Source organism: Lynx canadensis, chromosome B3 (assembly GCF_007474595.2).
Source record: "Lynx canadensis isolate LIC74 chromosome B3, mLynCan4.pri.v2, whole genome shotgun sequence".
NCBI classification, from domain to species: domain Eukaryota; kingdom Metazoa; phylum Chordata; class Mammalia; order Carnivora; family Felidae; genus Lynx; species Lynx canadensis.
Window position 1 is genome coordinate 111,184,341 of NC_044308.2, and position 25,216 is coordinate 111,209,556.

A 25,216-nucleotide genomic window follows, 5' to 3' on the forward strand; every position below is an offset into this window, starting at 1 on the left:
TGTGGTGGAACTCTCTAGAAACTCAAAGGACCTGGAGAACACCAGTCACTTCTGAACTGGGCATTCATTACCAGGAGAAACCCAAACACACAGCTCTGGGCTACCAATTCCCCAAGGGCCATTTATTTACCAGGAGCTGTATCTAGAAATGTTGCCCTGGTTAACCCCATCCCTGTTGAAACTAAAAAATCTTCTATCCAATGAGCAAAGTCACCACCACTGGTTTACCCACTCCCTGGCCGGCCCAGCGGAGCTGAGCCCTGAGAACAAAAAGGGGGGTGCTCTGGCTTAGAGGAGCTCCTCATTCTGCAAGCCCACGTAAGTGACCTCTGCTTCTCTCTCAGGTTTCCCCCCATGGCCTCCAGAGGGCTCTTTCCTTAACCGTCTTGGCCTCTACAAGGGCAAGAAGACACCACCACCAAGAAGGATAAAATAAGTTTTTATTTATAGTCTTATAGTAAAGGGGAAAGCCTTAACTTGCAAGACAATTCTTGGGCAGTATGTACAACATACTTTTTATTTCCATGGAATGGAATCAAACACGGACTGAGACTACAGAGTACACACTAGAAATCAGCAAATGCCAGGAACGGAGTAGGAAAAAGACAAAGAAATGAGGCCTAAACACACAAAACCCTTCACTGGGATCTGCTGACCGCAGCCAGGACCAGGGCTGGATCACACAATGGGAACGGGGTCCAGGACAGTTGGAACAGGAATGGGGTCAGGGTGGGGAAGGGTCCGCACTGGGGTGCGGGTTTAGTACCAGGTAAATTGCTCTTGGTATTTACATACAAAATCAGTTGGCTCTATTTCTTAGAAATACACACGGAAAGAAAGGAAGATTTGATCATTACTTTATGAATCTGTCGCTTTGCAATACCGACGTCATCAGAAATAGGGACAATTCACTCAGATTCAAATTTCAGTAGCAGGAAATAAATATCAAAACATCATCACTGGCCCTCAATACAAAACCTCTACCCGACCCGATCCTCCCTCCTTGTCCCACCCCCTACCACCCCCTGGCGGCTACCACTTCACTGCTGCCCGCTGTCCCCCACACATACCACACGAGTGTCACGCAGCCCTCCCTAAGGTTGGCTGGGAGAAGCAGGAGTGAAACAGGCCAAAGACTCTGTGCTGCAAATCTGTCCCCACTTGTATTTATACCACAAACTTCTTCAAGGATCTGGCCTTTCAATAGGAGCGATAAATAGCTTTTTAGAAAAAAACAAAAACAAAAACTTAAAAAGAAGGGGGATTAATTCTGATTACTCCAAACTGGTCATCTTCTTAAAGTAGAGCAGTCCACAGATTCACAAAGTCTATCAAACGGAGGTGAGGGTGGCCTGGGAGGAAAGGCCTGGGAGGGGCAGGAGTCCTCCGGGCATGTGCCCGGCGGGGCTGGAGGAGCTGGTGGGTGGTCAGGACACCATGTGCTCAGAGGTCCGGCCGGCCGTCTGTCCTCCACAGAAAAAGCTGCCAAGTTGGGGTATTTTGGTTTAAAAATTCCTGGTGGGGACAGGGAATCCCTGAAGGGAAACATTAAAAAAAAGCTTGTGGAAATGGGGAAGGAGAACGAGAGCTGTTGTCCAAGAGCTTCTACGTAAAAATAAAATTAAAAAAAAAAATAATAAGAGAAAAGAGGAAAACAAGAGTCTCTTAAATGGTTCTGAGGGTTCTAAGGATGAACTGAAAGGAGGATGGGACGATGGAGGAGACAGACAGTTTGTATTGCTGGCCTGCCCCGCGGAGCTTAGCTGGCCTCCATCCGGAGCTTCTTCCTGCTTTGGGGCTCTTCGGGCTCCGACTCCGAGCTGGAGTCTGAGCCTCCATCGAAGGCAGAGATGGTGCTGCCCTTGGCGTTGGTGTAGAGGCTGTTGTCTGAGGAGGGGTAGTTGGTCTGCAGTTGGGCACTCGACCTCGCCTTCTCCAGTGCACGGACTGAAAGGCAACCAAGCGAGCGGGTTACAGCCTTCTGGAGACTAGGGAAGCAACCGAGTCTCAGCTCAGGGTCCAGCCTGTTCTTCCGAAGGGCTTGCTGGCCCCCGAGGCTCAGGGTGGCTCAGAAGTAACTCCCTTCTGGTGCCTGTTCCACCCACACACTTCATTTCCTTCCTCCTTTCCCAGCCAGACCTGGGGGCCCAGTGGACATGGCCAGCCACTCTGCAATGCCTCCCAACCCTAAAGAGAAGGCTTGTGATGTCACCGTCCTGCCATGGAAGTCGACTGTAGAGACAGGAGCATACGCTCCCTGTGGGACCCAGCAGCACAATGACAGAGAAGATGGCCTGGCGATGCCAGGCTCCACAAGGGTGTGAAGGCCACACAACAGCAGGGAAGGATGACATAAGATGTCGGCCAAAGAAAAGTTCTGGCTTAGCTCTCTCGTACAAGATCCACTTGGAAAGACAAGCTGGACACTTGGAAGCAAGTCGCCAATGCACACAGCATACCTGGGCCTCTCGACACACAGCCCCTCCATGCAGGCTGCGTGGCCCAGTAACCAACCCGATACTGCCCCCCACTGCCCATCCCTCGGGGTTCAGCTCATCTTGAGCCTGGAAGGTCAACCCACTCATTTTATCTTATTTTATTTTATTTTATTTGAGGTGTTCTAACCCAGGTGGTTACTTGCATTTCCTTTTACTTGCATCTTCCATGAGGGAGGAAGAGAAGTGAATTCCCCAGGAACAAAGAACTTGATCAGCTCTCGCTTTCCCCTGTGGTTGTAGGAAAAGGTGGGTGTGAGCATTGGAGAACAGCATGGGCCTGGCCCATAGGCTGCCCTGATTGGACTACCATTGACAATGGGGAGGGCTCACTGTCCCTGAAAACCTGGAGTTTCTGGTACTTACAAAGCACACTCCAATCCAAGGACCTCAAAGCTCTTTTGAGACACCTGATGCCAGGTGTGACCCCTACCGCAGGCAGAGCACCTGAGCCCCAAGAAGGGGAGAGATCAGGTCAGAAAGAAAGTCTCCAAATGTCCAACCCCTAGACTCCACTGTTCCCTCACTGGCGGCTCAGGTCCTTCCTCAGGATGGTTCTAACACTCAACTATTCAGGCCCAAGAAGCAGGGCTGCCGCTGCTTATGAGCACGCGCTCCGTGACTGGTTCTGACTCTGCAGGCCCAGGTGCGAAGCCCTGACCTGGCAGGAGCACAGCAGGGCCGGCTGCCCCACCGGCTCACGTGCTCACCTTGCTGCTCCAGGAGAGCATTCTGCCGCTTGAGGTCATCGATATCTTGCTGGTGTGTGTGGTTTTTCCTTCGCATATACTGGATATACTCTGTGGCTTTGTCTAGGATTTGGGCCCGGGATGCCTGTTGCAATATGAAAAAAAGCAAAGGGGACAAAATAAAGACCTAGTCCAAGCGGTGAGGAAACCATGCCTTTCTGCAACAGCAGCACGGGGGAATGGAAGCAGGAGGGTGAGGTGGGACAAGGCTGAGGAAACACAGGAATCGCTGCTAAGAGCCTTCTTTGTGCCAGTCAAGGCGTCAAGTGCTTTATGCAGCAGCACTCTCTGAGAGGCGGCTCCACCAGGGACCCGAGGCTCAGAGAAGTTTACTCGGTTAGCCAAAGTCAACAGCTAGATAGTGGCAGAGCCTGGAATTCGAACTCGGATCCATCTGACTCCTGAATTTGTACTCCCCCCATCCCCTTTGGTTCTTTAGATTGCTTTCAACTTTCGGCCTGGCCATGTCTGAAAACACTGAACTACTACTTAGCCGAGAGCTTGGGCTACTCACTCTCTGCTAGGGTGTGACTACGGGCAGCTGGTCCAGTGAGACAAGAGCAAGATCTCGGTGGGAGCCAGCTCGGAGTTGGAGGAGGCTCAAAATTTTTCCCCAAGGTCCCTAGATTTCAGACAAACCCTGACTGTGTTACCTATTTCCAACTGAGCTGTGCTGCTGTGTCACCATTTCAGCCTTCCTGGCTAAAGAGGCTTTTGTGAAAGCTGTCAGAGCTTGATGTCAACACAGGAAGGGCATGAGATTGGGCCATTTCAGGAAGCAACCACACCTTTACCACAGCCGTGGGCAGCCTAGGCACTGCCCTGTTAGAGGAACAAGTTGATAAGCCATTAAAATGGATGTCAGGTTACTCTGCCCCTGAAGGCCAAACATGCCTGGAAGATTCCCTCCAGGTTGCAAGCATGGCCAGAGTTACTCACGGCCAAGCAGCCAACTAGCCAAACAGGTAGAATGGTACAAAGCCAAGAGGACTGATGCCCAAGGCAGGGCAGTCTAGAAGTTGAGTGTGGCATTCAGGCCACCGAGGCTTCTGAGGAGTAGCAAAATTTCTTACTCGGGGTAGGGCAGTACTCGACAATTCTGTGTTACAATCCTGGCGGGTCCTTGACAACCAGAACACAACAGGGGGGAAAAGGCAGAGAAAACATCCACACTCAGGATAGCAAAACTAAATCCACTTGTATTAAATCCTGACAATCTCAATTTATATACCTCGGGCTGGGCTGGGCATCAGAGAAGTTTGCAAGGCCTGGATTTATTCACCAGTCCTCACAAGTACTAGAATTTCCAGGCTTTCCTCTTATAGCATGCTTAAGGCAATTTCCTCAAAAGGAAATTGTTCATATTCAACCATTTTTATCTGGTGCAAATTATATGCAAGGAACTGAGCAGACACTGTGGGGAAACAAAATGTATTAGTCATGACTTCTTTAGCTCAGAAGCTTACTTACTATCTAGCCGAGGAGATAAATATATCCATACACAGACAAACCACAGGGCAGCACCAACAACTGTAACTTGAGTAGCACAGATTAGAAAGGCCATGGGAAAGATGGCTTCTGGCTGGGGTGATTACCTACTGTGTGCCAGGCATGGGCCTCGGCCTCTGTGTGTGCGCAGGCGCACACGTGAGCGCTCCCATCTGAAACAGTGAAGCCTGGTCTAACCCAGGGTGACATCTGTGGCAACGGGTCACTGTGGGCAGGGAGAACAGCACGGCATAGGCATGAGAGTGGAGACTGAGCCAGGTGTGCTTCTTGAATAGGGCACCTTCCGTAGCAAGAATGAGAGTACCGTGCCACCGGGGCTTGGAACTCTGGCTGCAAGGCTACTTCAGTTGCTGTTCCCCATTTCTGCTGAAGGGGACTTATTAGGTCTAATTATTAGGGGATAAAAAAAAAAAAAAAGGGGGCACATAATTAGAAAGGAGTAATGAAAATACTCTGCTTCTCTAGATACTACGGAAGGAATTTTTTTTTAATGTTTATTTTTGAGAGAGAGAGAGACAGACAGAGTGCAAGTGGGAGAGGGGCAGAGAGAGGGAGACACAAAGCAGGCTCCAGGCTCCGAGCTGTCAGCACAGAGCCCGACATGGGGCTCGAACTCACGAGCTGCGAGATCATGACCTGAGCCGAAGGCAGACACTTAACCGACTAAAGCCACCCAGGTGCCCCTAGAGATGGAATTTAGAAGTAGCACTGTAGGAAAGGTGGCAGAGTGGCAAGGAAGAGTTTAGGCATCCAGGAGACAGTTGCATTCTGGGCTCTGTCATTAATGCGCTCTGTGACTGCAGATATAATCTTTCTCTCTGTGGCTTTTTTTTTAAAGCTTATTTATTTGAGAGAGAGAGAGAGAGAGCGTGAGCAGGGGAGGGGCAGAGAGACGGGGAGAGAATCCAAGCAGGCTCCATGCTGTCAGTGCAGTACCCGATGCGGGGCTCAATCCCAGGAACTGTGACATCATGACCTGAACTGAAAGCAAGAGTCGGATGCTGAACCAACTGAACCACCCAGGCGCCCCTCTCTGTGGCTGTTTCTTATCTGACTAGAAATTCTCTGAGACCCCAATCAGCCTTCCAAATTCTATGCACCCCATCAGGATCCAGTTGCTGTGCATATTCACATCCCAGTCTCTAAGTCTGCCTATTTTTCCCACTAACAGTTCCCAGAAAGCAACACTAGCCCTTATTTAACTACTCATTTGCAGCTGGGACGAGGGGAAAGAAGCAAGATTGAAAATGTTTGGTGAGGACTCTTAATGAAATACCACACTGAGTAGCAGCCTGTGTGCGACCAGTTTCTTCTTCACATATTTACACATGAAACCATGAAGTGAAAGTGAGCAGTAAGCAGAGCACAACAAACCAAAAAGGGAAAAAGATCCTGTGAGTGGTGCAAGTTTCCATTCCAGGGCAGTTTTCACATGAAGATAAAATTCACAGATGCTCAGAACACAGAGGTCCCCAAAGAAGGATTGGTATACACCCGGCTCAAGGCCTCCAGAGGGCTAAGCACAGCCCTTCCATTATCGCCTGAAGGCAGAAGCGTCCCAGGCCACCTCTTAGCCAAGTCCAAAAGAATGGTTCAATTAATTTATTAATTGTGCCCTTCCCAGAGTACTCACCAAGTAAAATCCAACGAGAGAAAACTTAAAGCACAGAATACAGAATTCCCCCAAATTTACATGCGTATCTAGTCCGGGGTGGGGGTGGAGGGTTGGCGCTGGAGGGACTGCAAAAGGTTGAGATGAGAAAATGCTACACATCTAAAATCCCCTCTTCCTGACTTTCCAAACCATATGATCACATGCCTGGCCACAAGATTAAGGTGTGGGCAGGCCCTTCGCGCCTTTAGGAGTTTCTACTATGTGAACAATAAAAAGAAACAGACAAGAACCTTGGGCTTTATGGTAGGACTGTGTGCGGCCCCAGGCTTTAGAGCATGGACTATGGAATGGCCCGGGGCTTTCGGTTTCTGTTTTTTGAAATGCAGGGTTAGCTAAGTCAGCAATCTGTGAGTGAGTGACTGAGCAGACCGAACTTGGTAAGTCATTGTGTCCACAGATGGACTGTTGCCTTTGGATACCTGTTAGGAACTGGGATAATTTTCTCCCTGCTAGGTTTTACAGTTAGGAGGCACAAATTCTGATTCCGCCTTTCTGAGCAGAAGCCGATCTCTTTAATGGTCTGGACACAGCCCTGAGACAGCACACACTGTGGCTGGGGGGACCAAAGAGGTACTGGGCCTCTTATGTGACCGTGCGAGTCAATTTTGTAAAGTGGCTCCTCGGGTTCCTCCTTCACCTGTGGGAGCCATGCAAAAATTCACTGGACAGCCCTGCCAGGTCCTGTTCCAAAGCCCCAGCTGCATTACAGCAGTACAAATGATGACGATGATAAGAATGGCAGCAGCTAACACTTACTGAGCACTTATTTAATGCCAGGTGTCTTCATACAACCTTCTGATGTATTACGTCCCCTATTTTATAAATGAGGAAACAGAGGCACAGTGCTCTAACTTGCCTAGTAGCAGGTAGTAGAGTCAGGATTTGAACCAAGGCCTCCAGGACACCTCTATTTTGGGAGCACAGAGGAAACTGTGGAAGTAATAAAAAAAGATGGACAGAAATGCATTGACAGCATGGTCTGAGAGAAGAGTCTGAGCAGGAGGGAAAGGACTACGAAAGAGTCATGTGATTTGTCTACACTGATGTCGATAAAGACCCAGGGAGGATGGTTTCCTTGGAGGAGTCAGAGTTTAGGTAAATCACCTCCGCACAGTTAATGAGTGCAGGGATAGAGCTGAAGCTGAAGACTAGTTTTTTAAAATTAGGTTGACAAAGTAAGAAATGAAAAAAAAGTAGCTGGTAATAACAGCAGCATTGAAGGAAGATTGTTTTTCTTTTTCTTTTAAAGACAAGTAAAAACCAAACAGGCTTCTAGCAGAGAAGAAACAAATAGAAAAAGCCTAAGGATGCAAGATAGCTTGCATCTATCTAGGACTGAACCTGACCCCGGAGGAGGGGAAACACCAGCCTCAACAGTGCGGTTAGCCTCGTTACCTAACAAGGATAAAACCAATATGGACAAAGAAGACCCACTGTGGTGTGGCCAAGGGGCCTAGCAGGTTCCTGCCCCTTTTCCAGCTTGTGCCACAGCAATAAGGAGACAGAAGAAAGGGTCAACTCAGCCTCGAGAGGCACCCACTTGACTAGAACTCCATTTGGGAACACAGTGCACCCACCTCATGTGTTGCAAGAAGTGACTACATTATTTCACAAAAGGATCCAAACCCAAGAGTTTCATTCTAATTAGAACCTTCTTAAGGCCCCAAATGTTTCTTGAAGTAGTTAACACTGACATTAGGATAAAATCCAAGGTTACTAAATCAAAACTTTTTACATAAGGCACAGTTCCACATGTTTCTGGAGATGTAAAGCTTATTACAGTAATCTGGATTTGTGTAAAAAGCCACGTTATTTTAGAACGCAGGCGGAGAGAGGTAAGGAAGAGAAGAGTAGTGCTAGAATGTTCACATTAGAAACACCATTGCTATTCCCTGGGGTTCTAACCCTGACTCGAGAAGTAATCACCTTAGTCGTATTCATCACTTTTCCTCCTCCCTCCTCACTGTCAAAATCAGATGTTACCACTGCCTTGCTCCCTCAAGAACCAAAATGCCACATCCTGGGGAATGAAAAAAGAACTACTCATTAACTGACATTTGTTTTGCACTACATATTTTAGGAAACATAAAACCTTTATTTTCTGACACCTTGCACAACCTTTTACACATATTAAGGTAAAGAGAAAGCTAGGGCAAAGCCTATATACATTTCCATTTGAATAGTCATCTTCTGAAAATAAAAATTAAAGAATCTGCACAATAAATCTGGGCCTGCATTAAAGTGGTTCATTCCAAAATGGAACCCCCATCAATGCCAACAAGGGAGGCTGTGGGATCAGAGCCACCCTCAAAGCTTCCTGCTACCAAGCCCTCCCCAGACTAGACTATTTTGTGGCTTACTATGGGAAGGCATCATACCCTTTACGGGGCTTAGTTAAAGCCAGGAGTCAGACATTTGTTGAAGAGTCAACACAAATCATGTTTCAAACATGTTGTGCCCTTGGTAGTTTGAGATGAGGGTGTGACACTTATTCATCAAGGTTTCACCATGAAGGACAGGAGCACACATTCCCCAAAGAGGAAATACAACTAGTAAATAAACATGTGGAAAAGGATTTAATCTTCCAGGTAATAAACAAAATACAAAATTAATTACTAACTCTGCCTACTAAATTAATTCCCCCTCTTCAAAAAAATTCCAGTGATGGTAATACTGGTACTTTCAAAACACTGTCAAAAGACTAGTCTTTTGTTTTTGTTTTTGTGTTTTTTTAAATAAGGTGTCTATTTATTCTTTTTTTTTTTTTTTAATTTTTTTTTTTCAACGTTTATTTATTTTTGGGACAGAGAGACAGAGCATGAACGGGGGAGGGGCAGAGAGAGAGGGAGACACAGAATCGGAAACAGGCTCCAGGCTCTGAGCCATCAGCCCAGAGCCCGACGCGGGGCTCGAACTCACGGACCGCAAGATCGTGACCTGGCTGAAGTCGGACACTTAACCGACTGCGCCACACAGGCGCCCCAATTTATTCTTAATGTTTATTTATTTTTGAGAGAGGCACAGAGTGTGAGTGGGGGAAGAGCAGAGAGAGAGAGAGGGAGACACAGAATCCGGAGCAGGCTCCAGACTCCGAGCTGTCAGCACAGAGCCCCACGCGGGGCTCGAACTCACGAACCATGAGATCATGACCTGAGCCGAAGTCGGACACTTACCGACTGAGCCACCCAGGCGCCCCTAAAAGACTAGTCTTTTGAATTTGCTTTAAAGAATAAGAAAGGAAAGAATGAAGACATGAAAACAATCCTCTCTAGAGGAATTCTGGCAACAAATGGCAAAACCCACATGTTCTTACTCCTAGACCTAGCAATCCAACTTCTTGGAATCGACTCTATGGAAACAGTCACCTGCAACAAAATGGTCATCACTACATTATTTATAAAATCAAAAAATGAAAAGCAACCTAAATAGCCAACAGAAACATGCCTAATGACTAAATATATGAATACATCATCAGCTGGGCAAAAGGCATGGTACGTGAAAACAGCAAGCTGTAACATTTCTCCCATGTAAGACGTGCAGAGGAAGAAACCAGAAGGGAATACACAGATTGGTAATACCATCATCTCCTTGCTTCTTAGATGCCATCAATTATTCCATGGATTTCATAATAGCAGCTTGTTGGGGGAGAACTAAAAAAGGCAAGTTTCTTTTGACGTTCACTTTAAGATGGCACCCAATGTCAGTCATATTAAAGTGGGGTGTCCAGTGGGGAGACAGGTCTTTAAAGTGCATGGTCGTCCAAATAGCTAATAAGCACTTGAAATGTGACTAGACTAAATTAAGCTGTGCTGTAAGCATAAAATATACTGGATTTTGTTGAAGTCATATTTATTTTTGCATACTAGGTTAAATAAAATATATTATTAGAATTAACTTCATCTGTTATTTTACTTTTTTACTGTGTCAACTAGAAAATTTAATTGTAGGGGTGCCTGGATAGCTTAGTCAATTAAGCGTCTGACTTAAGCTCAGGTCATGATGTCACGGTTCGTGAGTTTGAGCCCCACATCAGGCTCTCGCTGAGGGTGCAGAGCCTGCTTCAGATCCTGTGTTCCCCTCGCTCTCTGCCCCTCCCTGTTCACTCTCTCAAAAAATAAACAAACATTAAAAAAATTTTTTTTTAATTGTATCTGTGGCTCACATTAAACATCTGTTGGGCAACACTTGTCTTCAAATCTTAGAACAAAAGAAAGCTATAGGTTGGAGGAAGGGGAGGTTTTCTTCTTCCCGTTTTTCCTAAACTTTTGTAATTTTGCTGCAAGGAAAGAAATGCTGAAGGGAAGCCCCGGAAACCAACTGGGTATCCTTCAAATCTCAAGATGGAAAAGCATTAGGTATGGTTTCCTGGCTCTCTAGTCCTCTCCATAGGAGTGAACCTTCCCCTGCTCTGCACTGCAGAGACTTCCAGAAGAGTGGACAAGGCTTCTGCCCTCGAGAAGCACACCCTTTAGCTAGGTGATAAGATGGTCACAGAGAAAAGGGAGACACAGGCAAGGCCCCATGAAGCCCATGACCACTGGGGCTGATGGGGGAGCAATACTGTAGGGTTCTCTGGGTGGTGAACTGCTTGATATGAGCCGTGAAGGCAGGCAGGCAGACAGGCCCAGGCAAAGAGAACATGGAGGCACTCCAGCAGCCAAGAGTGCACAGGCTGGGGGGCCCTTGTGAGTGGGTCTCTTCACTGTGAAACCCTGATGTCATCCGGGTGGTAAGGCTGGAGTTGGGCCTTGAGAGAAGGAAGGAACTCCAACAGATGACATTTCTGGGGGAGAAGAGGAGGGTGTACACTGCTCCACAGTCAGGGAAGGGGGAGAAAAAGCAGGAGGGCAAGGTGGGCACCTTCTTTAGAGAACATAAAATACCAATCCTTACCTTGAGGGGCACTGAAAAGCCCTGGAAAGGTTTTCAGTAGCACAGAAACAGTTTACAAGGAATTCAATAAATCAGTACACTTACATTTGCTGAACCCAGGGATTAATGGAGACTCGGGCAACCACGGACAATAAATTTAACGTAGAAAATTAAATTTTTGAAAAACCTAGTTGTGAAGCAAATTATTGCACAGGTTGGAGTCTGGTCAGGTAATAATGAGTAAGGTGGTGAAAAGGGCAGGGATGTGGTTTACTTTCATCTACAACATAATCCCTTCAACAGCCCCATATGATGTAGAAACAGTGTTGCCAAATGAACTGCACGCTTTAAGAGGCGCCCACCAGAATGAGCCTCTCCCAGTATAACGTGGCCGGAGTGGATGGACAGGGGGCCTCTTTGCTTTAGTTAACAAATACTCTGCATAGTTCCTGTGCCAGGAACTGAGGGAAGCAATATGACCAGAAGCTGTTTTCCCTGCCTTCATGGTACTTCTTATGGTGTAGTGTGGAGGACGGGCAGACATTCACCGGGTAACTACACAAACAATTAGAACTGGGATAAGTGCCCTGGTCACAGTGCTGAGTGACTTTAACAGGACACTGACCTTCAGCTATAAGAACTGTCAGGTTCCCTGTCACAAGTGAGTTATTTGACAGACGCCTTAACATGTTAAGGAAGCGGGCTTTCATGGAAATGAAACAGACTAGCTCAGTATTTTAACCTCTCCTTCGATGCTCAGCACGTTACCTTATTATTGCTAGGTATTACATATAATCCTCTCTCCCAACAAGGGAGCAAGACCTTCAAGAGAAGACACTATTATACCTTTTAAACCTTTACAGCACTCACATAGGTCTTGGGTCTTAACTAAACAGGTGAGCACAACCATGTTGGCTGATGTTCTTTTGTTCAAGGACTGAGCAAACCCACAGTTTCCTCTGGCACTCTCACTCCACAGCTACGTACTGGGAATTACCACATGCCAGAGTCTATAGCAGGAGCTGACTGGGGCGGTGCCCTCATGCTCTCATCCAAAAGGAAAGAATTCTGAACTTAATGCTCACTAAAAGAAACCCCGATTTTATTTTCATCTTAGGTTATGTTCTCTTTTTAACACAGCTCTATCCAGAAAGGAGAAATCCATAGCACAACTGCCTGAAACCAATCAACATTAAGATAAACACATTTAGGAAGAGACTTAAAAGATGAGAAATTTCTATAAACCACCATACAGCTACAAATGGCAATGTTGCAATAGAACCTTTTATCACTAAAGTCAACCACGCTAAGGAGACAGTGTGATTGGATGCTGGGGCTAACTTATGGGGTGGAGGGAAGAATTATATCCCCATGTGAAGGCAAACTAATGGGCTGGCCACCAGGTCTTGAATCTACATCAATAGGATGAGTTCAGTGCCAGCAAGCCATCAGGTAACCCTCCCTAGCACCCAACCTACTGCCCTTAAAACAAAGAATAATTCTGTTCCAGAAAAGTAATGTCTTCCCAGAGAACAGTCGTTACTCCCTTACTCTGGTTGACTGGCTGATGGTTCTAATTCCATCTCATCTTTCCCTGTGGGATGTCCAGTGGAAGAACTACATGGGAAACAAGAAACTTACACAACAGAATTCAAGAGTCTACTTGCTAACGCTGCGACCTATGGCAAAACCCAAATGGACCACCAACTACAATGGTCTATTTCTCAGAGAAGCTATGTGGACTCAGAAAAACGTACAGAGTTAAATGATCCTCAACTGTCTGCACTTCAGTGGCACCTACATATACCACCTCAGAGGAGAGTATTCTAGCAATAGCCCCTGAATGACATACTGCCAAGAATACCGGCTCTACCTTGAGGGAGCTCCCAACGTAAAGACAAGATATGGTAGAAAGACTGACCTTGGCAATCAGCAATCCCGCGTTCTAGTCCCTGTTCAGCTACAGACAGGGACCATGATCTCAAGTTGCTTCCTCATCTCTGACACAGTAATGACGGCAGGAACAGCAGTAATAGCAAACGTCCAATTCTATTAGCATAATACCTCAGAGAACCGTTGTGCTTACTTTTACATTGCATCACAGATGTTGATTACTGATTTTTTTTTTTTTTTTTTTTTTTTACTTACACAGAAGGTGATCATTTTCTATAATGTTTATGATAACAGTATAAATAAAGGAAGCCGAGGATAGAGTTTGGGTCTCACATTTAAAGCTATTTTTTTAATACAAGTATCCCCCATTCTTGGTTAGGATCCAATTCATTCAGTACTGGTTTTGCATTAAAAATCAAAAGGCTTAGGACACGTGACAGATGATTCAAATATTGAGAAGTCACATGGAAGTTAAAAATGCTCAAATCAAAGGAGCCTGGAGGCTTTCCTGCAAGAATCCACTTGAAGCTCACCCAAACTCACGATTATTTACACAATGTCACAACCTTAATTACTGCAATCCAAATCAAGAATTAGCCAATTTCCTTTAGGTTCAAATACCGTATTTTTAAAAAATTACAACATTTAATGAGCACAGGGAAGACTGAGAGACAAAGCACTCTTCCTGCTAGACTCCCTACAGTATCTATGAAACAATGCTGGCAGATAAGGAAAACAATGTAGACGGTGGAATTCAGATGCGAAGGGGCTCAGGGTTACTTTACTCATGCTGCGTGTGAAATATCTGGATTAGAACACAGAACAGGACTCTGAAATTAAAAAGGCACCTGGTAAATTCCCACACTAGGGCTTTATTAATGGGCTCCACATAACCTGGCCCCTTGACTGCTCTTCTCCCCTATTCCTGCTACTTCTCTGACCTCATTTCCTGTCACCATCCCTGCAGTTCCAGCCTGGCCACTCTGGCCTCGGCTCTGGACAGGCCCGGCAGTGCTCCCAGGTTCCTGCCTTGTGGCTACTACACTTGCCTTCCCTTGGCCTGGACTGCTCATCACCAGATAGGTACACGGTTCTTTCTTTCACACTTCCTTCAAACCTTTGTTCAAATGTTGCCCTGCCAGTGAGTTTTGTCTGGCTTATTGAAAACTGCAAACCTTCCTTCCCTGTTTAATTTTCTCCACAGCACTTAACTGAAAGGCTATATATATTTTACGTTATTAGCTCATTTTCTATCTTTTCCTCACCAGAATAAGCGCTTCTGCTTGTGTGTTTTGTTCATGGCTGTCTCCCTAGTATCTAGAACAGTTCCTGCCATGTAGAAAAACCTCAAATAAGCATTCGATGAACAGACTGAGTGAATAAATGAACTGGCCACAATGAATGACTATTCAGTTTAAGAAGCTACCAAATTCAAATCATCAACTTCATTGAAGAAAGGAGACAACAGATTTAGGATACTGTGATTTTAAGGACTTAAGGAAGATTATTATGGTAATGTAAAATAGGCTGGATAAGGAAAATGGTACAGCTGAGCTCCTATGACCAACCTCTCCCAAAGTGTCCTCAAACTTAAGAATGTCTAAGAGTCAGTAGTGAATCTGACATGAGTGATCCAAAGGCCACTTCTTGGGAAACATTGCCTTGGTGCCACTCCTGGTTAGATGTGAGACCTAAGAGAAGGGAGCTCATTCCATTTAATTCACCAAAGTCGTTTTAATCGATACCATGGCATATGAGTAAGCACTGACTGTCAACAGCTCAAACAAACACAAGAGATAATCCTTTGCATGTGTGTACTTTGACGAAAAGAATGAGTCTGTCTCCCCATCATAAAGATTTCCTGTGCTGCTTAGACGGTGTTGTGTCTAGGAATGCTGTTATCCTAGGTAAGCACCTTAGTTCAAGGACACTTAAAGCAAGTCCACGTTAAGTAGGCCTAACCCATGACAAATTCTGGTTTTGCAATACTAGGTATTCACTGGCCTGTTTTGTTTTTTCATAAAGGTCAGACTTACTCCATGCTTCAGCCACATACAAGGCCACACCTCAGATAAGGTATAAAGCACATGGTTTACCAGAGTGACAGTATAAACAAAGTGAAACTATAATGGTTCCAAATTTGGCTCTGGATAACCAAACTCAGGACCCCCACCCACAGAACTGAATCAGGAGAGCTACGGAAAGTATACCTGAGAGCAATGATTTTTCTTAAAACAGCTGTTTTTTTAAACACTGTATCACTAAACAGAAATACACAGGTCCTCTTTCCAGTCCGCCATTTCTACCACTGAACTGCTGCAGAGAGCAGCTGGCTACGTTCTGTGTTCAGGATATAACTAACTGTGCAAACAGATGTTTTTTCCAAATTCCAAGAAGTGACCCCAACCCATAGGCTTTTTACTCAAAGCTTCCAACTTTGTTTTTCAAATGTAGAAACAGCTGGTGCCTACCTCTCCAGGGAAAACATTAGTTTCTGGAAGGCCATCAGTGGGGCGGAGGGAAGCAGGAGAAGATCAGTTACTATTTTCCCTCCATTTCGTATGAACATGTCTCTTTCCTTAAGTCTTTTGTCCCATGGCTTAACACGCTCTTTATACGCCTTGAAATAACAGCTGTTGGAACTGGGAGATCACTAGTGTCCAGGTTGGTTCACATACATTCCTGAGAGGTCTCATTTAAAAGAAGTACTAACTTCGAACTATACAAAAGAAATTCTCATGGAGGTCTAGGGAATCACTAACCTCAGAAATCCTTAGTGTTATCCCAAACTTCTATGGGCTGCTCCCTATACTATAGTTATAATAAATTCTTGAAGGAGTAATTTTTTTTTTTTTTTACAAGTAATACTGATTTTAAAAGAGAACTCCTACTAATGTCTTACAAGCAGCTCCATTTTGTCTGTCGTTATTTGCTAAGGACAGAGTAGGTGTGTAATGATACCCCAAAAATCAAAAAGTAAGGAAACCATGTAATTTCCTTCCAGATAGGTGAGTGGCCTGGTAAGCCCCACAGCAAGTTCCAAGTTAGTTGTGGCCATCAGTTTCTCCATAAACTCACCTTCTCTCCTTGGAGTGATGGGACCGAGTCCCGCAAACTGTGAAAGCTGTCTTTGATGTGGTCCCTACGTTTTCGTTCCAGTGCGTTATGATGAGCCCGTTTGTCAGCCTAGAAGAATGGGAAAAAGAGCACATTAGCAATGTCGTTCCTTTTGCTTGGTATAGGTGGGTGGGGAATAGCCTGGAAGTATATGCTGTCAGCGCTGTCCCTGGCGATTGGGCTGGGAAGGATTTGTCGAGGTGGGCAGTTAGGAGTCTCCAGAATTAGGATCTGCTAAAGGGGGAGAAAGGGGTGAGCAAGGCTTGCGACAGGAACATCCAAAGTAGCTCGATGCATCCAGCTCATGCATAAGTAAAATAAAAGTTATTCATGGGGACAAAGTGCAACTCTCCTGCAACATCAGTCTTCCCCCACAACTTACTTATGTGACAGAACAGCCGCCAGTCCATGGTTAGGAAGTGACCAGGGAAAAGCTCCAGAGGGGCCCCTTCATAAAATGTGATCACCCCCACTGTAAGAGATTCCTCATGGTGGGTGCCCAGGAAAGGAGTAAAGTCACTGGTGCAGTGCTTTTCATGTGAAACCCATCACCATGAGTCTGCTCTGGGCTCCAGCTTGCTAAAAGGGACTAGTTTAAGACCTGCTCACCAAATCATACAATCGAAACTAAAACCTCTAGAAAAGCCAGATGCGTGAATCTGAGATTATGACAGAGATGATAAAGACACCAAGTACATTCTGAGTTCCTGTTTTTTAAAGTGGATCCACGGTGCCATCCTGCCAAGGGCTTCCCCTCACACAGGCTATGCCAGAAAGTTTGTTCTTAGACAGCAAATCATCTGACACTCACAGGCTCTGAATAAATTTCCTCAGGCACCTGTGGCAGGTCAAGCTTATTTGGCAGTATCTAAATACCCACAGACTGGACCGAAGTCTTTATCCTGTCCTGCTTAGAATCACAAAGAACTATCAGCTGGAGAGCGACAAAGACTGGTGACAAATCACAAGCGGCAAAATACACTGGCTTCAGGCAAAAGAGAGTGCTGGAGAGCACTGCAAGAGAGCTTCAGCAGGTCCCTACTAAAAGAGCATTTCCTCCAAATGGAACACAGACACTTAACTTAGTCTAAAGCAAGAACCTTGATCACTTCCACACTTTGGGAATTATGGAGAATAATATACTCTGAGAATTTACCCTGAATACACAAGGTTGTGCTGAGCTACTCAAAGAGCAAGTCTGTATATGGAAATTTCGGGTAGCTTTAACCTACCCAGACAGAGCACCGGGCACTTTAGATATGAAGCAACAAGAGTAAATAACTTGGCTTAGACAAGAATGCCTCAAATGAATCCTTGTACTAGACAAGATGCACAGGCAAAAATCTATAAAGACAAGTCATGGGAATGAAAGGACTTAGAATTCTACTGTATAAGCCTAAGTCTGAGTCATTACAGAGGAAGAGGAGGCTGGGAGGAGCTGTGGTAACCAAAGTCCCTTCCTGGTGTCTCAAGCACAACACCTCACCTCTAGCTCTGCTGAATCGGACACCTGGTTCCCATCATGGCCATGGTTCTTTCTACATGGCATGGCAACTCACCTTCAGGGCAGATGCCTGGGCACTTCTAACACCCTCCTAACCTTGTTAAAGTCTGAATTCGTGGTAAAGTGAGTGCTTGCTGAACTCCAATGACATATGAAATCTAGGGGGACACCGAGGGAATGATCAAGCTTGGACACCAGATAACTTAAGGCTAGAGGCAGGTGTGCTGCACCACACAGCATTAGAACAAGAATGCCGATGCCTTCTAACAGCAGTATGAAATAACTTGGAAGTATTGAACATATTTAAGTACCCAGTCCTTTCCTAACTTACTGTCCCCTCTAGTCACCTACACAGGTAAGGTGGGCTGGGTTCTAACCTTGACTCTACCTAAAGCACTGAGAAGGTGGAAATGACATCTGCCTCTCTGGCATTTGTTACCTACTCCCTAAGATGGTTTATTTACATGCAAATTAATTGCACAGCTTTGGTCTCCAGCAGCAGCCCAAGATACTCCTGTCTACTAAATCACCCTGATTCCTGGCCCTCCTCCCGGCTTAAGAGCTGTGCACAGAAGCAGTGACAGCAGAGTTACCCACAATTCCTCTCGTTGATACAAATAAAATCCTAATTGTCTGTTTTCTTTCTGGGAGAGTCCTGCATATCTCAAAAGGTTAGAATCAAGTTGAACTTGGTTTCACTCAGGCCTGCACTAGACAGGTGGAGCCAGGTATAATCTAACACCAAAATCATCCCCACAATGCACTACCCCTTCCCATTCACTGAGCCTTGAAAGGACTCAAATGGACAAGTCTTTTGGTTAGAGGATTGTTAAGTGAACTTGGCTGTGGACCATCAGCAGAAATCTTGGCTTCTTATCTGGGGAGCCAGCCAAGTTTGAGAAGTTGGCTCAACAAGGAAAGGCAGCAGTCCACTGCCTGGTAGAAAGCCTAGGCTGGGGACTGTTGTTCTCGAAGTAGTGGATGGAATTTCTGTGGTGGTTCCAGGCCCAATTTAACTAGCAGAAGGGTAGAATCTTAGACCAATCCCTGTTGCCATGTCCATCCCAAGCAGTTACTCTTAACCAGAGTCAATTTCAAAGCTCTCAGAGACAATGGCAATGATGTATTGTCTCCTCCCTAGGCCTCATCTGAAAGAGCAAATTAAAAATATGCAGAACTAACATGCCTAACTCCAGGCAACTCTAGACTAAATGATACCTCTAGTGGCTTGAAAGACCATATGAAAAACCTTTACACAATGCTGAGAATTCTGTTCAGGAAACATTTCCAAACCACAGAGATCCATCCAGCCTGATAATAATGTTCCCCTGCCCCCCCCCCCCCGCCCCAAATCATCCAAATGGAGGGCCAGTTGCCAGGCTTATCACTACTTTGTTAACAGTCTTCACTTGCTGGAAACCTTTTTCGAAAGAGCCAAGATTTCAGAGTTGAGAATGAAAAACAGGGTAAAGACTTCCAGTGTAAAGCATCTGAGATCCTCCCACAAACTCAAAACTAGTTTAAAACAAGGGGGTGGGAGTGGGGTGCGGGAAGGGCCAAACAACTGTGTGTCTTAAATAAAGCTCAACTCAAGAAATCAGCCAGCTTTCTGTTGCCCATACTGAGATGTTAGAGAATGAAGATGAATGGGACCAAACAAATTCTAGAAGACAGCAGAGGTTTTTCTGGGCTACACAGCTGGCCCGCAAATGCCTTCCTCCTTACATCCTATAGGAGCAGTGGCTGGATGCTGCCACTCTTCAACTACACTCAATTTGCAGCTTCTGCCAAAAAACCTTTCCTTCAGGGCATCCCAGGCTAACAGAAATCCTAAAGGGTTGTGCGATACTGAAGAGTGGCCCACAGATGCTCAACAGGAACTCCAGCACCAAATCGCTTCCAGCTTTGACATCTCTGCCAAGGTTTTTATCCAGCCTCTCAGTTTTATTTCCACCAAACTTTCCATACTGGCAGCCAGAGTAAAAATCTTCACCTACAATTTGTCCACCTCTGACACTAACAAGCACGTGTATCTTAAGTGTTATTATATGTTGAAAGCAAACATTATTTTGCTAGCCAAGAAGTTGCTAAACTGGCAGGAGGTCATTCAAGCTAAGGAGGTGTGTTCAAAATCAAGGGAAATCTCTTTAAATTATTTCCTTCCAACTTACTGCACAGAGAATGTATCTTCCTTCAAGGCCTTACATCAGTTAGCAGCCTCATTTCCTACAAGTTCTAGGTAGGCAAACAGCAGGGGGAAATAAATGCTCCATTATTCAAGGATGCACAAGGTTTTCGAGAACGATGCCATTTCCGGGCTATCTGACATCTAACCCCACCTATAAGGAGAATCTTCTTAACTCCAATACAAAGAATGCTCAGCATATACTGAAGTTGCTCACTAAACACGTACTGCCTTTAAGAAATTCAAAGATTGCATTTTAGAGGAGAGATAATGTTGCTTATTGTTAATAAGCTACTCTTATTAAACACAACCATGGAAAATACACAGGTTCAAAATTCTCATCAGAAAAGATCTATTTATTACTTCTGATGGGAAGCAAATAGGAGAAATAAAACTGAATTTCTAAGCAACTTAACTCATTTTAATCAACATGAAAACTGCAACATGAAATAATGGGCAGCTGCGACGAGAAACCACTAAGGTCCTTAATAGGAAGATATAAATTTCAAGTTCCCAACACCTCTCCTGCTAGAAGCCAAATGCCTACTATACATTTCTAAAATCAACTAAATACATGTGTTTTTGAGGTTTTTTTTTGTTTTTTGCTTTGTTTTGTTTTGTTTGGCATCATTTGGTGCCTAAAAGAACTTGGGAATGCTATTATCCAAATATGCTATCAAACTACAGCCATTTGAGAAATTAAAAATGCCTTGGTCATGAAATTTTAATCGAAAACCAAGTTAGATTCCACGATCAACAATTTCGCCATTACGGGCATCTTGAAAAAGGACTTTAAAACATAAGAACACCCTTTAGTCTAACAAACAGGCGTATTTAAGAAGCAAGCCTGGCATTTCTGTACCACTGTCAACACTCTGAAGCACACACAAATTACATGCAGCGTGCAGCACTTCTATGCAACTAATTCCAGGTAAAACAGACAGTGGCTTCCAAGTAAATTCCAATCTCAAAGACGACCGAGCTCATTCCCTTCTAAATAGACTGTAATTCCCAACAAAGCACAGAGCACTACGAAGTTAAAAATATTTAATAGGAGGAAGACCCAGACGTGAAACTGCACAGATCTGTTTTTACACCCCTTAACAGATATACTGTAACTCTAACACCTCCAGCTGATATGGATAATAAGCCTTGAGTTTCCTAACACACTAATCCTACATTTCTCGTCTACTTTCACTTTTTTCCAAAAGTAACTTCCCAAACAGAAATAAAACAAAAGGATTTACTTCGTATGAAACATACCCGTCCCAGAAAAGTTTCTCTAAAATGCAGATTTTTCCCTCCAAAAAAGAGTAAGATAATACCAGTGGGACTGTGAGATGCATAAAATTTAGTAATAAAAATATTATTTCCTTTACAAAGCTTACTGGTCACTGGAGAAGCTGTTTTCCGTTTGCACTGAGGCAACAGAAAAAAAAATTCACCAAATCAGTTTCACTTTCTGTTAGAGTTAACCTCACTTCCTAACTATTCTTGCAGAGAATCTTAAATTTCTCACACAGTAAGGCTGTATCTACTGTGACCTCATAAAAGACAAATGAGGGTCTCTTTTTACATTAGGACCCACAGAACCTTCCAAATAACTTGTTAGAAGTTCTTCTGTAGTCCTGAATATTTGGTTGTTCACAGTCCACAACCTTTTCTGAATACAAAGCTTATGAATAGTTCCCTCCGAATTAAAAAATATATATATTATCTATACTAAACGACAGGAAATAAAGTGATGTATTCACAGAGAAAAGAACCCCAAAATCCTTTTTACCCTATTTGTTCATGATAATTGTTTGATATGCCATAAAAATTTATCGGTTGCTTCTTCTTTCCATGCTCTTATGATTATTTTGTGCCAGATAATGTTTAAAAGTCTCGGCAAATAGGCATGCCTGGATGGCTTAGTTGGTTAAGTGTCCGACTTTGGCTCAGGTCATAATATCATGGTTTGTGAGTTCGAGCCCCACATCGGGCTCAGTTCTGACAGTGTGGAGCCTGGAGCCTGCTTCACATTCTGTTCTCCCTCTGTCTCTGACCCTCCCCAAACCGCGCGCGCGCGCTCTCTCTCTCTCTCAAAAATAAACATGAAAAAAATTTAAACAAAAAAGTTTCAGCAAATAGATGTGTCAAATTAAAAACAGAATCAAATCCACTCCCACTGCCCACTTCCCAAAATCAAAGAGAAAGATCTTAGGCACCTTAACACCAAACTAAAAATATCTAAGAAAAACAATGACATTAGCATTCTAGGAGAGTGGAAACATTTTAATAATTTAATAAAGCAATTTACATCAATACCCATGTGGATGGATATTTTGAAAAGCAGAAAGCTTTCAAGAACTGTAAGCCAAACTTTCACAAAGAAAACTCTCTCACTGGAAAGCCAATGTAATTCTAATTCAAATAATGATTCTGCAAAGGAGGCCTAACCAATCCCTATCCTCCAACCGTGATCAAGCCCTGGAATACATTTTATAACTGGAAACTTGGGGGGGGGGAATGTTTTAAAAAAGACTGGGTTCTAAACACGAAACTCAACATTCACACCATTAAGGGTAATAGTAACTAAAAAAAAGGAACTGAATTTCCAAATACATGTGTAAAGGTAAGTATCTGACAATACTTCAAGGAAAAATAGAGCAAAATCTTTTTTGTGACTATTACCCAGGGATAATTTTTTAAATCTTATGGAACAACTTCATACTCCAGATTTTATGGAAATATTAGCTCTCAATAAACATTTTTCTTAATGCCTATCTGCTTGGAGAACCTGCAGAAACTTTGCCTGCTCTACTGAACAGTAGGTACAAGGCAGTGGACATGCTTTTATCCTGTGATAACAGAAGCATCAAAGTGGCATCCTGCAAATTCCAACAAGTCCCCAAACATCATGTCAACAATCAGAAAAGTAAAAAAATCTGGATTTCTAATCTTTCTTCAAAACAGGAAGATCTGGCAACAGTGAGCCCTCACTCCCACATAACAACAACCCACTGGAGTTTAATGGCTGTCTTTTCAGTAAAGACATGTGCTGTCCAGAGCCCTAGTCCTCACCTCTGCTCTCTACTTTATTCCTGATGATCTTACTGCCTGGGCCCCCCAGAGGCATCTGAATTTTTGACCCCCCATTCTATAAACTCTGTACCATTCCCATTTGTCAAATGTTAAGACACTCTGATGTACTTCTCTTCCTCTGACTCTGATTTATTTTGTGTCTATTCTTTTTTTCTTTCTCTAATCTCTTCATGGAACACCCACCGCACTGTCCCAGACTGGAAAGGCATGAGATTAGTGTCTATCTAAATCCACAGAACATCTACTGAGAACATTAATATCAAAACCCTGAGAAATTACTGATAACATTGTATGGTCTCAACCGCCACCTTTTAGCAAATCTGTCTCTACAATGCCACGCTTTCCTCAACAATTTTTCTATTTTCTTTATACCTCTCCTTCACCGCAAATAGACCACAATAAGCTGTTTGTGACACTTTCCTATTCAACCTTTGGCTCCTCTACATTTCTAATTTCTGCATTAGAAAAATACCAGGTTGTGCTAGACTCTATAGGCCTATAGAAATCACATGACTTTTGGTTAAAGATGATTTTTCACATGTGCCTTCAGCCTCACACAACTACGCATGTATTGTTTAGAACCTACTGTTCCAAAGTAAATCTGACAACTTTGACCCAAAATAATACAATTTACTTCAGAATGACACATTTCTCATTTTACACTTACAAAGTGACAGCTAGATCACCCACGTGAAAACTACTGAACGATTCATTTCTTTGCAAACAGCTCCTTTCACTCACCTACAGTCCACTGAAACTTATCACCTGAGTCTAGAATGATGAGATTTGCAAACCCGACCCCCCCACCTAGAACCCCAGAACAAGGCCCCGCCTCACCTTAGCGGTTAACAGGAGAGTTTACTACAATATTAAAAATAATAGAACAATCTCTTTTTCTCTCTGACCCCAAAAAGGACTAGAACTGAACGGAAATGAAAATGAAATGGAGAGTAGGAGACGTACCGCAGATTGAAACCTCGGTTGCTCTTCCTGGAATAAGAGAGAAAAAAAATAGAAAATATAGAAGTTATTTTTACACTTCACATTCAATAATAAGAAAGAAAATGCCGGCGGCGGAGGAAGCGGCGGGTGGGGAGTCGGCCCGACCCCCCTCCCTCCCTCCCCACCCCACGCCGACATCACCCCAGCGGGATCCGGTAGCGGGGCAGGGGGGTCCCGAGCGCCGCCCCTCCTTCCAGGATCCGACATCAGCCGGAGGGGATTTAGAGCACTGTCTCCTCCCCCTCGCACCCAGCTCGGGGTATCTGGGCACTCCCAACCCCTGTCCGCTCTCCCTCACCCCCCAGGATCCGCGGGTCACGGGAAGAGGGTGATCGCGGACCCAGGGGGCAGGTCCTGAGCGTCGTCCCCTTACCCGGGATCCGGACAATGGGATCCCAGGCGCACCCCGTCCCAGTCCCCCGGATCCTGAGCGGGATAGGGTGGGAGCGGGAGGCCGCAGCACCCTCCTCCACGGGGGGAGGTGGGGGTCCCAAAGGCCGCGTGTCTCCTCCCCACCTCCAGTCCCAGAAGGCCGCTCCGGCTAGGAGCCCGGAGGGGAGCGAGCCGGGAGCTCGACAGAGGCGGTCCCAGTCAAGGGCGGGGGGGGGGGGGGGGGGGGGTTGGGGGAAGAGGAGGAGGCTGCCCGACCCCCTGCCGCCGTCGCCCCGCGGAGAGCCCCGGCCGCTGTCCCCGCCTGACAACCCGTACGGGAAGGAAGAAGCCCCAGGACTCACGTCGCTCTCCACCTCGATGTCATCGTTATCGCTCATTTCCTACGGCCCAGGGAGCGGCCACTGCAGCGGCGGCGGGGAAAGGGGAGGGGTGCAGGGGAGGGGGAAGTCACCGACAACAACAAGCCGAGTCCCCCCACACACACACTCACTCACTCACTCACTCGCTCTCTCACTCACACTCACACACACACGCACACACACACACAACACGGGCGAGAACCACCTCCTCACTGCAGCACCGGATCAACGGCGGCACGCACGCCCGGTCGGCCCCCTGCCACGTGACCGGGCCCGTCACGCTGGGGCCGCCGAGACTTGTAGTTGTCGTCCCTTTGACTGACGGCCCAGCTGGAGCCAGTAAAACTACAAATCCCATAAGGAACTGCATATAGTC

General features: G+C 45.2%; 1 protein-coding gene across 5 annotated transcripts; it reads right to left on the bottom strand.

Moving 5' to 3' along the window:
* Window positions 1–422: 422 nt before the first annotated feature.
* Window positions 423–25,085, bottom strand: MAX (MYC associated factor X). 5 transcript variants are annotated; one of them, XR_004343710.1, is made up of 6 exons: window positions 24,823–25,085; window positions 24,050–24,076; window positions 16,272–16,379; window positions 3,206–3,329; window positions 2,626–2,726; window positions 1,859–1,947 (listed from the first exon to the last, which is right to left on the bottom strand). XR_004343710.1 is itself a non-coding variant. In XM_030319327.1 (5 exons), exons 1-5 carry the CDS (start codon window positions 24,856–24,858, stop codon window positions 1,760–1,762), a joined length of 483 nt encoding a protein of 160 aa, XP_030175187.1. In that variant the 5' UTR covers window positions 24,859–25,082; the 3' UTR covers window positions 423–1,759. The 5 variants fall into 5 exon arrangements, 4 of the variants coding, with proteins under 4 accessions (XP_030175187.1, XP_030175186.1, XP_030175189.1 ...); XM_030319327.1 differs by lacking the exon at window positions 2,626–2,726 and having other exon boundaries at window positions 423–1,947; window positions 24,823–25,082; XM_030319326.1 differs by lacking the exons at window positions 2,626–2,726; window positions 24,823–25,085 and adding an exon at window positions 24,230–24,310 and having other exon boundaries at window positions 423–1,947.
* Between the last annotated feature and the right edge of the window lie 131 nt (window positions 25,086–25,216).